The following is a 15,536-nucleotide window of genomic DNA, read 5'->3' as shown; positions in this document are numbered from 1 at the left end:
AGAGGGGAGAAGCCAGTCCAGCACTTAATTCCTACACACTGTACCTTGGTTTCTACCTTTACTCCCAGAACCTGAACAACAAAAAGTGAAATGAGTTAAGATGTGAGTCCCCGGCAGCCCCAGCTCCCCTGGCGTGGCAGGCCCACTGCGATGCCCACCTTGGTGTTGAAGTGCTGGCAGATGTTCCGGAGGATGTCTGACTCTACTTTGGCCAGCACCAGCTCCTGGGGGGCCCGGGCCGCCACGTGCCCGTAGCACAGGATCAGAGCACTCTTCACCTTCTCCACCTCGTTCTCGCTTCGATCCTGAGAGGTCAGAGGAACCAGTGGGACTTCAGTTATACAATTACACTCCCCGACAGGAATCCTTGGCCTCAGAAACTCCTGAAGTCCTCCCAGAAGAAGGGCCAGAGCCAGTCAGTGACAGCAGAGGTGTGCCCCAGCCGTGCAGGGCACCACCTGAATCTGGGGAGGGGGAGAGCCTCTTTGAAAGGGGCAGGAGTATAGGCAGCCAGCCAGGCATGGGCCCACTGGGTACCGAGTAGCACAGGGCTGAGGGTCAAGGTAGCGTGGCCACGTGTGAGAGTCAGGCAGGAGGCAGCTGAGAAGAGCTCGAGGCCCCATCCTTGCTGCACTGCAGATCAGCCTCGATCCACACAGCAAGGGCTGGGAAGCCCTGCGTGCTTGGTCCCGCCCTGAGATGCTGTAATTGGGACAGTTACGGGAGACAGAAAATAGAGGGACCATGGCTGGCCGGGATGGGGCCTGCGGTAGGGGCCCACTCCTTCCTTAAACCAGGCTCAGGCTCCGCCAGCACAGCCGGTGGCTTTGGTGAGAACGCAGAATCTGCCGGCCACTAGGGGGCAGAGGCCTGCCCCGGCCGCAAGCCCCTCTCATCACCCACGCCTGGCAGAGATGCGGCCCTGGCCACAGCTACGTTTGCCTCCGGGAGGCCATTCTGCCTCCCTCCCCACTGGGAGTGCCCATGCACAGGCCCCACCCATGGAAGGAATGCAGGAGCAAAAATTGCTCCAGGGACGCAACCAGCTTCCTGCCCCACTCCAGCCTGCAGGGCACCCCCGAGCCTCAAACTTGTGGATAGACAGCTGTCCCCAGCCCTGCACGGTGTCAGCCTAACCTTAAAAATGTTGAGAATGCCGATGGATTTTCTGAAGACCTCTGACCTCACGAAGTCCTCCAGCTGGGCCAGCGTATCCTCGAGGTGGGAGATGGCACAGATCCCAAAGCAGCAGGCGAGGCCCTGGGGGGCAAGACACTTACCCCAGGCAGGGGAGAGCACACGCTGCCACACACACACGCACACGGTCACGCGTGGACACAGGGGCACACCCACATGTACACACATGCGCACACTTGCATACACATCAATAGATCGCGCACTCTGTGCATATACGCACACCACATGTGTACGCACACATGCACACACAGGCATGCAGCCTGGCCGGCTGCCTCAGAGAACAGCAGGTGACCGCCGACCTCCAGCCCTAGGGTGTCTGGGGCTTCTGCAGGGAGAGTGGCCCCACCTCACGTTCTGCCTCCTCCTGGTATCTGGCTGTTTCCAGCAGCTCTTGAAGGTGCTTCCTCACCACCTCCTTACTTGAAGCAGCACCCAAGGTGGTTCCTATGCATTTGTACAGGAAGTTCTGAAACAAAACCAGAGAACATGGCTATGCCTGACTCCTGAGTACAGGGAGACCCAGTGCTGCCACGGGGTTGCCCCTGGGGTGCACCTCCTGCCCACAAGCTGATGAGAACTGCAGAGTGAGTCCGGGGCAACATCTGAGGAATAAGGGGTGGGGCCAGTGGGCTCTCACACCTCCTGGCCCTCAGCCACCACAAGGAGGCTCTGCCAGGCCACCAGGGCCACGGGAGACAGGGCCCAGACAGCAAGTGACAGACACGAGACCCAGGAACTCAGAGCCCAAGTACCACATCGAGAATGCCAGCAGGTGCCCCACCTTCTCCTGGGGTGTCTCATCATAGCAGGGCAGCTGTCTGCACAGCTCCAGGCTCAGCTGGCAGATCCACGCGTTGTCAGAAACAATGGCCAGGGTGTCTCGCAGGAACTGCAGGCCAAGACACCACTGAGAGGCTGGGAGCCCGACCCCTCACAGGGCTGGCTGGAGCCTGGGCACATCCCCATGTGCTGTGGCTGCAGGGGCTGCAGGCCGCCTTCCAGCAGAGGCCAGGGGAGGCAGAGCCAACCCTCAGGGGACAGCCATGCCGCAGTTGGCTCACCAGGCAGGGCGAGAGGAGGACCCTGCGCTTGAGGCTGCGGCTGCTAGAGGCTGGTGCCATGTCACAGGAAGGCTGCGGGGGTCTTCAGCCTTGACGCTGCCTGCTCCTTGGCTCCCCAGCCACACCATGAGGTGAGGTTGAGGCAGGTGGCCCAGTCTCTGCCACCTCAGCACCCCCCAGGCCAGACAACACCTTAAGGCCCAGGATGGGCCCTGCCCCGACCACCTCCAGCCCTCACCATCAGCAGCTTCTCCTCCCACTCCTCCTGTGGCAGGGTCTCTTCCGTGTGCTCTGAAATGACAGCCGTGCAGGCCAGTGGGGCTCAGAGCCCAGCACCTGCCCTGGAGCCGGGGATGCTCAGCACAGACAGGCCTCACCGCCCCACCGCCCCCCACCTGCTCCCAGGAAGCACCCTGCGGGAGTGCTTTTCCTTTCTTGGACCACAGGGGAGACTGCTTTTTCCAGTTACACAACCCTAGTCCCCACTGGCCACCCTAGTGCCACCTGGTAAAGGTGGGGTCAGAGCTAGCATCTCCCTACCCTGAGGCCTGCCCTCCCCACAGGGCTATGCACCCCATCCTGACCCCGGCCTCACCATCCAGGTACCCCAGCAGCAGCGGGACAGTCGTCTCCCAATGCTGACCCAGCAAAGGGTGAATGTTAGGGTGCAGAACACTGAGGAGACGCAGCGCCGCCACCCCACGTCCGTCCCCCAGGTAGGGGCTGGAAGACACAACCTGAAGAGAGGCAGCGTGGAGCCGGGTCTGAGCAGGGAGCACTGGCCGTGCCCACAAACTGCACCTGCAGGGCCACAGCACCCGACGGGGGGTCTGGCTCTTCCTGAAGCTGGGCCGCCCACATAGAGGAAAACCACGCCTGAGCCCTGACTGCGGCTGCCCACTGAGAAGGTAACCCCTTCCAAGCCTGGGTGGAGCACAGGGACACAGAGTGGGGCACCCGGGCACGCTGTGAAAGGGCAAGGCTCACCAACAGTCTTGCGGTTACAGCATAGGGAGACGGGAGGCTCGCTGGAGATGAGAGGTGGAAATAGTCAGTGGGGGGCTGCCTGCAGCCCTGGGGTGGGGGTCAGGAACTGGAGGATGGGGAAGTGGGGACAGGAGCGGGGAGGTGGGGTACGGCGCCGCACGCACCATGGGTGTCGTACTGGATGAGGAAGGTGTCCGCCCCGGCCTCCTGCCTCTTCTGCGCCAGATGCACGAGGCTCCTGCAGAGCGGAGTCAGGGCCCCGGTGAAGCGCACAGGGGTGAGGAATTGGAGCAGGTACGGCCAGAGGACCTGGGGGAGCGGAGGGCCTGGTCTGCATCCACCCAGAGGGAGGTCCCATGCAGACAGGGCCCTGCCAGAGGGCCTGCACACCCTGGGCCACCGCCCTGGAGAGCTCTGCTGTCGCCAGGCAGGGACGGGTGCCGTGCACTCACGTGACTCATCCTGTCCACGGTGGTGCTGACCAGGTAGAGGGTGCGCACGCTGACGGCCCGCACACTGTCGGCCTTGGGGTCCTTGCTGCTGGGGCCTGGCTTCTCAGGCTGGAGGAAGGCAAAAGGCAAAGGTGTGCGTGGGCGGCCGTGGTTCTGGGCCTGAGGACACAGCCTGCCCGGAAGCAGGGTAGACCCTGGGCCTCGCCGCGGGACATGCAGACGTGTGCACGACCTGCCACAGACAGGAAAGGCACTCTCCGCTAAGATCACCCAAGAAAGCAGGCTCACCTGCCTCAGTTCTCATCTCCAAAACAAACAAAACCTTGAGCATTTGCTAAGCTACTGACTCCATTAAAAAATAACTGCTCATGACGTTGCAACGCCTGCAGGGGAGGAACGGGATAGCCTCTGTGGGAACATAAACCATGTCAGAAAACCTGGTTCCCACCAAGACACCACCCAGCCTCGGCAGCCACAGCGGGCTGGACGCCTGCCGTCCTCTCTGTGCGCTCAGCTACCCGGCAGGCGTCCCCGCAAGACGACGACTTCTGTTTCCCACACGTTCCATGCAGGTTTTGAAATACCAAAGAGTAAAAGCTCAACGACAAAGCGGCATATTTGGAAAAATGGCAACAGTGCAGGGACTTCTAATCCCTCTCTTTCAGAAGCCAAAAGCCACACAGAAAAAAAAATAGTGATATTTAGACCTTGAACTTCAATTTTTACAGTAGGCTCTAAAAATATAGATAGAACTTTATACCAAACATGCACAAACCACTTTGAAATCCTGACCATTAGGTCAAAAATAATACTGCAACCAACACTTAGAAGCAGAAACCAACCTGGCCAGACTCAATATAACAATAAATCCACGACAACCAGGAAAACCTGTCGACCTGCAGATTTTAAAGATCATAAAAGAATCATTTGGGTTAATAAAGAAACCAAATAGAAATTGCAAAATACCCAATAACGAACATTGAGGACATACTCCAACTCCACCAGAAACACGAACCTTAGGACACAGACCGGGGACAATGCTCATGTGAAAAAATGCCCCCAGAGTACCACAACAGGGAAACAAGGTACCACTACAGGGAAATGAGGAGACAAGAACAAGGAAAATCCCAGAGACAGGGTGTGAAAAAGTATAACCATGAAATAAAGAATTCAATTCAGGAAACAAATAATGTTCACTGAGGAAGAAATTACTGACTTGGAAGAACAGGCTGCCGAAGGCTCCAAGGAAGAAGAAATTTTAAAAGAATGGAAAAAGAAAAAGCTGAAAGAGGTGAAGACAGCAGTGCTAGCCTTTGGATAACGGATACACCAGAGTCAGTGAGACACAAAAACAGGGGCAAGAAATACTCAAGAAATAAAGGAGCGAGCTTCCCAGAAACAAGAGACCAGTGGTTCATGGAAGGGACTGCAGAGCGGAGGCACGGGCAGCCCCGGGTGAGTTGGGACGCCATCCTGCGCCAGAAAGGGCAGTGGGGCCTCAGGACAGGGGCCTGTGTGCTCCAAGGGGTGCTACTGACCAAGTGTGGGACAGTTTGAACACCAAGGCCAGCAACAGGGACTGCACATGGACCCCTGTGTCAAACAGCAAACCACTAGTCCACACGGAGAGAGATGCATGCACATAATAGGAGAGGCTTTGTCACAACAGAGGCCAAAGAATCAAGTACAGCAATATCACTGGAGTTAGAAAACCATCCGTGGATGATAAAAAAATTGATGTTGACTAAGCATTTATTTATTTATTCATTTATTTTGAGATGGAGTCTCGCTCTGTCACCCAGGCTGGGTGCAGGGGGGTGATCTTGGCTCACTGCAACCTCCGCCTCCCGGGTTCAAGCAATTCTCCTGCCTCAGCCTCCTGAGTAGCTGGGATTACGGGTGCCCACCACCATATCCAGCTAGTTTTTTTGTATTTTTAGTAGAGATGGGGTTTCACCATGTTGGCCAGGTTGGTCTTGGATACCTGACCTCAAGTGATCCACCCGCCTCAGCCTCCCAAAGTGCTGGGATTACAGGCATGAATGACGGCACGGGGCCTGATGCTGATTAATCACAAGAAGATGTTTACTTAATCCCAAAGATCTCCCTACAAACTACTCATTTATTACAAGGCAGAAACAGCAACTTTCCAGTGCCGACACCGAGCACAGACAAGTGAGCAAAACTAACAAGATCAACACTGAAACAAACCAACACTAGGACCCCCGATATGATACATTGGTGGGGACACACAAAATTCCACGAGATTCCTCCCAAAACTGCATCACCTGGGTTAAATCATGAGGAAACACCATCATACCTGAGCTATTCAACAAAATAACTGGTCTTGATTCTTTGAAAGCATCCAGGTCAACAAACACAAGGGCAGGAGGCTAACAGGGCACAGCAGCCACACAATGTATGTGTCTGGGCTGTACCCTGCGCCAGAAAGCAGCTAAAGGGACAGAACTGGGATGACCGAGGAAGTGCATGGATCAGGTGACATGATGGCCTCCATGTTGAATTTCCTGATTGCAACATCTGGACTACGGTTGTGCAGAACAAGGTCCTTATTCTTAGGAAATAAACAAGGCATTCAGTAGTCAGTGATAAAGGGACATAATGTCTCAAATTTTCTCTCAAATGAGTTGGAAGAAAATTGTGCATGTATGTACCTGTGTGTGTACAAATTACACAAATATCATACAAAGGCATAAGAAAAGCATACACCATGATCTCTTATAAATATAGACATGAAAATCCTCAACAAAATACCAGCAAACTGAAGACAACAATGTATAAAAATGATTGTACACCATGACGAAGAATGCGAGTTTAACATCTGAAAATCACCTAATGAAATATACCATATCACTAAAATAAAGAAACAAAAATGACAAGCTCATTTTAGACACAGTAAAAAGCACATCAAATCTAGTACTTCTTCATGACAAAAACATTCAGCAAAGCAGGACTAGAAAGCAGCATCCATGACCTGATGAAGGCCCACAGCCGGAATCACACCTGATGGTGCCGGCCTAAATGCTTCTACACAAAGAGAAGGAACAAGACAAGGGTGCCGGCTCGCACCAATTTTATTCAACAGTATTGGACGTTCTAGCTGGGGCAGTTAAGCAAGAAAATTAAAAGGCATCCAGGTTGAAAAAAAGAAGTAAAACTATAGTTGTAGATGACACAATCCTTACAGAAGATCCTAAGAAATCCAATAAAAACTATTATAACTAATAAGCAAGTTCAACAAGGTTGCAGTATACAAGATCAATATGAAAGGATAATTGTAGGCCGGGCACAGTGGCTCATGCCTGTAATCCCAGCACTTTGGGAGGCCGAGATGGGCAGATTGCCTGAGCTCACAAGTTCGAGACCAGCCTGGCCAACATGGTGAAACCCTGTCTCTACTAAAATACAAAAACAAATCAGCTGGGCATGGTGGCAGGCACCTATAATCCCAGCTACGCAGGAGGCTGAGGCATGAGAACTGCTTGAACCCAGGAGGCAGAGGTCACAGGGAGCAGAGACCGTGCCATTGCACTCCAGCCTGGGCAACAAAGTGAAACTCTGTCTCAAAAAAAAAGAAAGAATAATTGTATTTCTATAGAGTAGCAAAGAATAAACTGAAAATGAAATTAAGAAAATAATTCAGACCGGGTGCAGTGGCTCACATCTGTGGTCCCAGCACTTAAGGAGGCCAAGGCGGGTAGATGGCTTGAGGTCAGGAGTTCAAGACCAGCCTGGTCAACATGGTGAAACCCCATCTCTACCAAAACAAGAAAAAACAAACAAAAAAAACCCCAAAATTAGCCAGGCATGGTGGTGGGCGCCTGTAATCCCAGCTACTCAGGAGGCTAAGACAGGAGAATTGCTTGAACTTGGGAAGTGGAGATTGCAATGAGCCGAGATTGTGCCACTGCACTCCAGCCTGGGAGACAGACCAAGATTCTATCTAAAAAAAAAAAAAAAAAAAAAGAAAATTCCATTTACAATAGCATCAAAAAGAATAAAATATTTATGAATAAATCTAACAAAAGAAGTGCAAAACTCATACTCTGAAAACTATAAAACGTTAAAATAAAGACCTAAAAATATAGAAATACATCCCATGTTCACAGATACAAAGATTTTGATATTGTTAAGATGGAACTACTCCCCAAACAGATACACAGATTCAGTGCCATCCCTATAAAAATTACGGGTGACTTCTGTGCAAGAATTGACAAGCTGATCCTAAAACAAATTCACACGAGAATTCAAGGGACCCAAAATAGCCAAAATGATCTTGAAAAAAAACAAAGTTAGAGAACTTGTACTTCCCAATTTCAGAATTTTCTACAAAGCAACAACGTTCACAGCAGCATTATTCACAGGAGCCAGAAGGTGGCAGCACCCCAAGTGTCCAGGAAGGGACGAAAGGGTAAGCGCTACGCCGTCTCCACACACGGAATACTGAGCCCTGAAGGAGGGAAATTCTGGCAGCGCTACACCATGGGAGAACATTTAGGTCCTTATGCTGAGTGGGAGAAGCCAGACACAAAAGGACAAATGCTGTTTACGTCCACTCACACGAAGTACCTTGAGTAGTGAAATTCATAAAGGTAAACGGTGGGGTGCAGGAGCTGAGCAGGAGGGAATGGGAGTTAGCATTTAATGGGGACAGTTTCTGTTTGGGAACATGGATGAGCTCTGGAGCTGGAAGATGGTGATGGCTGCACAACAATGCGAATATGCTTCATGTCGCTGAAGTGTGCACTTAAAATGGGTTGAGACAGTCAAGTTTATGTTATTTTACCATAATAAAAATGGTTTGCTAAAAAAGCAATCATGGCCAGGTGCTGTGGCTCTTGCCTGTAATCCCAGCCCTTTGGGAGGCCGAGGCAGAAAGACTGCTTGAGCCCGGAGTTCTAGACTGGCCTGGGCAACAGAGAGACCCCATCCCTACAACAACACAACTTAGAATTAGCCAGGTGTGGTGGTGCCCACCTGTGGTCTCAGCTAGTTGGGGGACTGAGGCAGGAGGACTGCTTGAGCCTGGGAGGTTGAGGCTGCAGTAAGCCACAATTGCATCACTGTACTCCAAACTGGGTAACAAAGCAAGACCCTGACTCATAAAAAAAATAAATAAACAAAACACTCAATATAATCTACCATACTAACAGTCAAAAGAAGAAAAAATACATAATTTCACCAACAGATGCACAAAACTGTTTCAATTTTGACATCAATCCATAACATCCATAATAAAGTCTAGAAAACTAGAAATAGAAAGAAATTTCTTCAAGCTGATAAAGGGCGTCAATGAAAACCTGTTACAGGCGGGAGCAAAACAGTGGCTCTCATGGAGACAGACAGTAAGTAGGCTGGTGGTTACCGGAGGCCGGGAAGGGTAGAAGGTGGGGGTATGAAGAGAGGCTGATTAATGGGTACAAATATATATTCAGAAAAAAGACCTAGTATCCTATAGATCAGTAGGATGACTATAGTTTACCACTATAGATTATAGATTATAGTATAATCTATTGTACATTTCCAAATTGCTAGAAAGGAATAATTAGAATGCTTCTAGCATAAAGAAAAAACCAACATGCAAGGTGGTGGATATCCCAGCTACCCTGATTTGATCTTTACACATAATATGAATGTATTAAATTATCATATGTACCCCAAGTATATGGACATCTATTATGTGTCAATAAAAACAAGCAAGCAAGTCCATTCAGGCGTGACCTTGTTTCACTGAGCTCTGCTTTACTGGATGTCACAGGTGCTGCATTTTAACTAAGTGGAAGGTCTGGGGCAGCCCTGTGTCCAGCAAGTCTATGGCGCCTTTTTCAACAGCATGTGCTTGGTGTGTGTCTCTGTGTCACATTTTGCTAATTCTTGGAATATTTCAAACTGTTTCACTAATATTATATCTGTGATGGTGATTTGTGATTAGAGATCTCTGATGTTACTATCACAATTGTTTTGGGGTGCTATGAACTGCAATGTATAAAACTGCAGGCTTAATCAATGAATGCTGGGTGTCCTGACCCACTGACCAGCCACTCCCCACCTGTCTCCCTCTGCTAGGGTCTCCCTGCTCCCTGAAACACAACAATGTTGAAATTAGTCCAATTAAAAGCCTACAATCGCCCCTATGTGTTCATGTGAGAGGAAGAGCCCCACATCTCTCACTTTAAATCAAAGGCCAGAACTGATTAAGCTTAGTGAGAAGGCATGTCAAAAGCTGAAACAGGCTAAAGGCCAGACCTCCTGTGCTAGTCAGTCATGTCATGAATACAGAGGAAAAGCTCTTGAAGGAAATTAAATGTTACTCCAGTGAACACACGAATGATAAGAAAACAAAACAGCCTTACTGCTGACATTGAGAAAGTCTGGTCTGCACAGAAAATCAGACCAGCCAAACATTCCCTTAAGCCAAAGCTTAATCCAGAGCAACTCTCTGCAACTCTGTGAAGGCTGAGAGCAGTAAGGAAGCTGGAAGAGAAAAGCTGGAAGCTGGCAGAAGTTGGTTCCTGAGGGTTAAGGAAAGAAGTCTTCTCCACAACAAAAATACCACGGTGCAGCAGAAACTGCTGATGGAGAAACTGCAACAAGTTGTCCAGGAGATTAGCAAAGACATTATTATTATTATTATTATTATTATTATTATTATTATTATTGAGACAGAGTCTAGCTCTGTCGCCCAGGCTGGAGTGCAGTGGCATGATCTTGGCTCACTGCAACCTCTGCCTCCCAGGCTCCAGTGATCTTCCTGCCTCAGCCTCCCAAGTAGCTGGGACTACAGGTATGCACCACCACACCCAGCTAATTTTTGTATTTCTTGTAGAGATGGGGTTTCACCAGGTTGTCCAGGCTGGTTTTGAATTCCTGAACTCAAGGAGATTGAATGATCTGCCCACCTCAGCCTCCCAAAGTGCTGGGATTACAGGCATGAGCCACCGTGCCCGGCTGCCCCCAGCATTCTTAATAGTAAAAGGCAGTATGTTCCCCTCATGGGAATGAAGCAGGGGTGGCTGCTCTCACTAGAGACTTCACCAATGCATTGAGTCAAGAAAAAAGAAAGGTCATCTAGATTTACAAATAAAAGAAAACTGCCTATATGAAGACATGATGCTCTATGTAGAAAATCCCAAAGAATCTATAAAAAAGCAAAGCCACAGGATACACGGTAATATCTAAAAATCAATTGTATATTCTATACACTAAGAATGAACACTTAGAAATTGAAAGAAACAAAACTGTACCATTACCATGGCAGTAAAAACAAAATAGCTTTTAAAATCTAACAAAATACCAGAATATACAGACTCTACATGCTGAGAATTACAAAATACTGGTGAACAAAATCGAAGAAGACCTAAATCAATGTAGAAACGTGCTGTTTTCATGGATTGGAAGACTGAATATTATCAACAAGAGGACTCTAACATTTACAGGGAAAAGCAAAGGAACTAAAATAGCCAAAACATGATCAAAAAAGACCAAAGATGGAAAACTCACATTACCTGACTCCAGAACTTACTATAAAGCATCCAGGCACAGTGGCTCACACCTGCAATCCCAGCACTTTGGGAGGCCGAGGCAGGTGGATCACTTGAGGCCAGGAGTTCGAGACCAGCCTGGCCAACACAGTGAAACTCCATCTCTACTAAAAATACAAAACTCAGATGGGCGGGGTGGTGCACGCCTGTAATCCCAGCTACTCAGGAGGCTGAGGCACGAGAATTGCTTGAACTGGGAGGTGGAGGCTGCAGTGAGCCAGCATGGTACCATTTTACTCCAGCCTGAGTAACAACAAAGCAAGACTCTGTCTCAAAAAAAAAAAAAGAATTTAACATAAAGCCATGGAAAGACAGTGGGGTGCTGATGACAGATGATGACAGATACCGCAGACGAGCGGAGCTGGAGCATTAGAGATAATCTATACAGTTGCCTGATTTTTGATGAAGATGCAAGGCAATTTGTCAATGTAGAGAAGAGTGTTCTCAACACGTGGTGCTGGGACAACTGGACATTCACATGCAAAAAAACGAGCCTCAAGCACACCTCACTTTAACAAAAATTAACTCAAAAGGCCGGGCACGGTGGCTCACGCCTGTAATCCTAGCACTTTGGGAGCCCGAGGCGGGAGGATCACCTGAGGTCAGGAGTTTGAGACCAGCCTGTCCAACATGGTGAAACCCTGTCTCTACTAAAAATATAAAAATTAGCCTGGCGTGGTGGTGCATGCCTGTAGTCCCAGCTACTTGGGAGGCTGAGGCACGAGAATTGCTTGAACCCAGGAGGTGGAGGTTGCAGTGAGCTGAGATCACACTATTGCACTCCAGCCTGGGCAATAGGAAGAGACTCCATCTCAAAAAAAAAAAACAAAAACTAAAAATGAATCATAGACCTATATGTGAATCCTAAAACTTAAAACTTTTAGGCCAGGCGCAGTGGCTTACACCTGTAATACCAGCACTTTAGGAGGCCGGGGCAGGTGGATCACCTGAGGTCAGGAGTTCAAGAACAGCCTGGCCAACATGGTAAAATTCTGTCTCTACTAAAAAAAATTAAAAAAACAAAAAATTAGCCAGGCCTGGTAGTGCATGCCTGTGATCCCAGCTACTCGGGAGACTGAGGCAGGAGAATTGCCTGAGCCTGGGAGGCGGAGGTCGCAGTGAGCCAAGATTGCAGCACTGCACTCCAGCCTGGGCAACAGAGTGAGACTCCATCTCAAGTAAACTGGCTATTAAAAGAAAATTAAAACTTCTGCTCTCTGAAAGACAGGGTTAAGAAAGCAAAAAGACAAGAACGCAACAGACCTGTAAGACGGTATTTATGGGCAGGCGCAGTGACCCGTACCTATAATCCCAGCACTTTGGGAGGCTGAGGCAAGTGAATCACTCCAGGTCAAGAGTCAGAGATCAGCCTGGGAACACAGGCTGTCTCTACTCAAGAACAAAACAGTATGTATTAAAAGTTAAAAAAAAAAAAAAGAAAACAAAATATTTATAAGCCATAAATCCAACAAAGGACTTGTGCCCAGAATATAGAAAGATCTCTCAAAATTTGATAATAAGAAAACAACCCAATTTGAAAATGGGCACAAGAAGTGCCACCCATGGTGGCTGGCGCATGCCTGTGGTCCCATCTACTTGGGAGGCTGAGGCAGGAAGATCGCCTGAGCCCAGGAGTTTGAGCCTGCAAGGAGCCATTATCGTGCCACTGCACTCTAGCCTTGGCAACAGAGTGAGGCTTTGTCTCTAAAAAATTAAAAAAAAAAAATTTAAATGGAAAAAAAAATGAAAGTTAGGTGGGGTAATAGAGATAAAACGGCAAAATAATAACTAATTCTAATCTTTAACTCATGTTTCTCCAAAAACCTTGAAGGGGAATCTACATCCAGGTGAGACTCCCTGGATTTGTCTTCTCCTCCCCAGTGGCCCTGCACCTGACTGCCCCAGAATCATTTGGCCACCCCTTGGGCTGCACCACAGAGCCCAGCACCCAGTGGCACCACAGGGCCGGCCGCTGCCACTCACCCCCTCTGCAGTGTGTCTGGCGAACACCCCAAGGCCCACTTGTCTCAGAGCAACATGTCCTGCTTTGCTTTTTGAACATTTTATCACAAATAATTTGAAACATGCAAAAGCAGAAAGGTCGTTACACTGAACCCCACACAAAAAGCAATGCAGACTGAGAGGCTCCACAGAAACAGCAAGGTGCTGTGGTTAAAACACGAGTGCTGGGGTGTCGTGGCACACACCTGTCACTCTAGCACTTTTTCAGGCCAAGGTGGGAGGGCTGCTTGAGCTCAGGAGTTCAAAAGCAACCTGGGCAACATAGTGTGATCCCATCTCTACAACAAATAAAAAATTAGCCAGATGTGGAGGCATGAGCCTGTAGTCCCAGCTACTCAGGAGGCTGAGGGAGGAGGATCGCTTCAGCCCAGTTCAAGGCTGCAGTGAGCTGTGATCTCGCCAGTGCACTCCAGTCTGGGTGGCAGAGCGAGACCCAGTCTCAAAGATAACAATAATTATTATTATATAGATAAAAATATTTGAGTCTGTGAGATTCCATCTATTCAAAATGGTTTTTCTTTTGGTTTTAGAAAACCTTAATAATGTTTTATAATATTCAAAGAAACCTCCAACTCCCAAACGTTGGGAACTAAAAGACTAAAACAGAGGCCTTGGCTCTCCAGGTCATGCCTAACGACCCATGGAGCTGCTGTGAAGATGCTGAGGTCAGAATCAGCTGAGCTGGTGGTGGCCCACCTGCTGGGGCCTGCAGAACAGACACGTGCGCAGCTTCCTCACTGACGACCACGCACTTAGAGGCAACATCACAGCATACTCTCCCCGGGCTCTGATGTTTCCAGATAAATTCACGTATCCCACTTGGGGCATAGCAGGCACTACAGTGATGGTCACGAGAACACAAGGAGGGCGGCCTCTCTGTTCTCAGCTGGCCTCGGTGGACAGACCAGCTTTGCCAACTTGAAGAACCAGACCCAGAGCCAGGGACTCGAGTGCAGACGTGCTCAGCAGCCAGCGGGCAGCAGTTCAGGGTGACAGAGGCTGTCTAGACCATCTGTGGGTTATTTCGCCACTTGCTCTCCTTCAAGAAGAAACTGGTATTTGTACAGTAACTTCTTAAATAGAAAAGCCCCAAACAGGACAAACTCTCTATTTCCTGCTTCTGCATTCCGAGTCCTGGGAGCTGCCGAGAGGACTGGCTCAGTGCAGAGGCTCTAACTCAGAAACCAGAGGGAGCCGGGCACAGTGGCGTGTGCCTGCAGTCTCATGGGGCTGAGGCGGGAGGGTCGCTTGATCCCAGGAGTTCCAGGCTGCAGCGTGCTATGATCACACCTGAGAATAGCCACTGCACTCCAGCCTGGACCACAGAGCAAGACCCTGTCTCTATTAACAAACAAAAGACAGCAGAGGGCACCTCCGCACGCAGACTGCAGCCCACACATCCACCCTCTGCCGGGCCAGAGGCTCCCGACGAGAGTGCCTAACACAGGTCAGGGGCAGCGTGGGCCTAGGAGGCAGGCAAGGTGGCAGCCTCTTACCTCCTGCTCGGGGGGCAGCGCGCACTGCTGCACGATGTACTCAATCATCACCTCACCTCCAGGCTGCTCCAGGTAGCCGTGGTGGGCCATGGCACTGATCACCTGCACGACTGCCCGCTTCACCTGCCCAGAACAAACGGGAGATCAGGAAGGGGATGCAGAGACTGCCATGCCAGTCCAGCCAGAAGAGAGGAACCTCAGTCTTCCTCCCACCCACACCCACACATGTGCCTGCACCTGCAGCTACACTGACACCTGTACCTGGACCTACCCCCACAGCTGTACCTGGATCTACCTGCACCCACATCTGGGCCTGCACCTGTACTCACATCTGTACCTACCTGTATCCACACCTGGGCCTGTACCCACATACCTGCGCCAACACCCACACTATACCCACACCTATGCCTGCACACGCATTTGCACCTGTGCCTGCATCCATACCTGCACCCACATCCACAACTATGCCTGCTCCCACACCCATACCCATACTTACCTGCATCCACACCTAAGCCTGCACTCACACCCATATCTATACCTGCCTACCTGGGTCTGCACCCACACCTGTAGCTGGACGTACCTGTACCACCTGCGCCTGCCCTTTTCTCTGTCCCTAGGCTGTGTGGAGGCCCATTCGCCCCTGAAGGCAGTCTTCCCACAGCTTGTGGATGTGCTCAGGTCCACAGGGAAGGATTCTTTCCTCCAGTTCCCCTTCCTCCCTCCCCTGCTGCCAGAGGGGAGCATCTCTCTCACTTTCCC

At 50.1% G+C, this 15,536-nt stretch overlaps 1 protein-coding gene across 49 annotated transcripts in view; it reads right to left on the bottom strand.

Annotated features, from left to right (window-relative positions):
* The window catches only part of MROH1 (maestro heat like repeat family member 1), a 118,697-nt gene that overhangs the window by 25,246 nt on the left and 77,915 nt on the right, over window positions 1-15,536 (bottom strand). For 28 of the 49 annotated variants that reach the window (XR_012416791.1, XR_012416793.1, XR_012416792.1 and 25 more), the window contains 11 exons: window positions 14,778-14,900; window positions 3,698-3,805; window positions 3,410-3,554; window positions 3,246-3,286; window positions 2,854-2,995; window positions 2,497-2,549; window positions 1,979-2,086; window positions 1,544-1,663; window positions 1,138-1,260; window positions 159-305; window positions 45-71 (listed from right to left, as the gene is read on the bottom strand). Coding sequence is in view for 32 of the 49 variants with exons in the window: in XM_065519850.2 (XP_065375922.1) it covers window positions 45-71; window positions 159-305; window positions 1,138-1,260; window positions 1,544-1,663; window positions 1,979-2,086; window positions 2,497-2,549; window positions 2,854-2,995; window positions 3,246-3,286; window positions 3,410-3,554; window positions 3,698-3,805; window positions 14,778-14,900 (1,137 nt within the window). In the remaining 17 variants the exon portion in view is untranslated. Of the gene's footprint in view, window positions 1-44; window positions 72-158; window positions 306-1,137; window positions 1,261-1,543; window positions 1,664-1,978; window positions 2,087-2,496; window positions 2,550-2,853; window positions 2,996-3,245; window positions 3,287-3,409; window positions 3,555-3,697; window positions 3,806-14,777; window positions 14,901-15,536 lie in introns of those variants that run through there. The other 21 variants (XR_012416786.1, XR_012416794.1, XR_012416795.1 and 18 more) reach the window with 2 other exon arrangements.

This window comes from Macaca fascicularis, chromosome 8 (assembly GCF_037993035.2).
Source record: "Macaca fascicularis isolate 582-1 chromosome 8, T2T-MFA8v1.1".
Taxonomy (NCBI): Eukaryota; Metazoa; Chordata; class Mammalia; order Primates; family Cercopithecidae; genus Macaca; species Macaca fascicularis.
The sequence above is the reverse complement of the archived record's forward strand: the minus strand, read 5'-3'. Positions and strand labels throughout refer to the sequence as shown.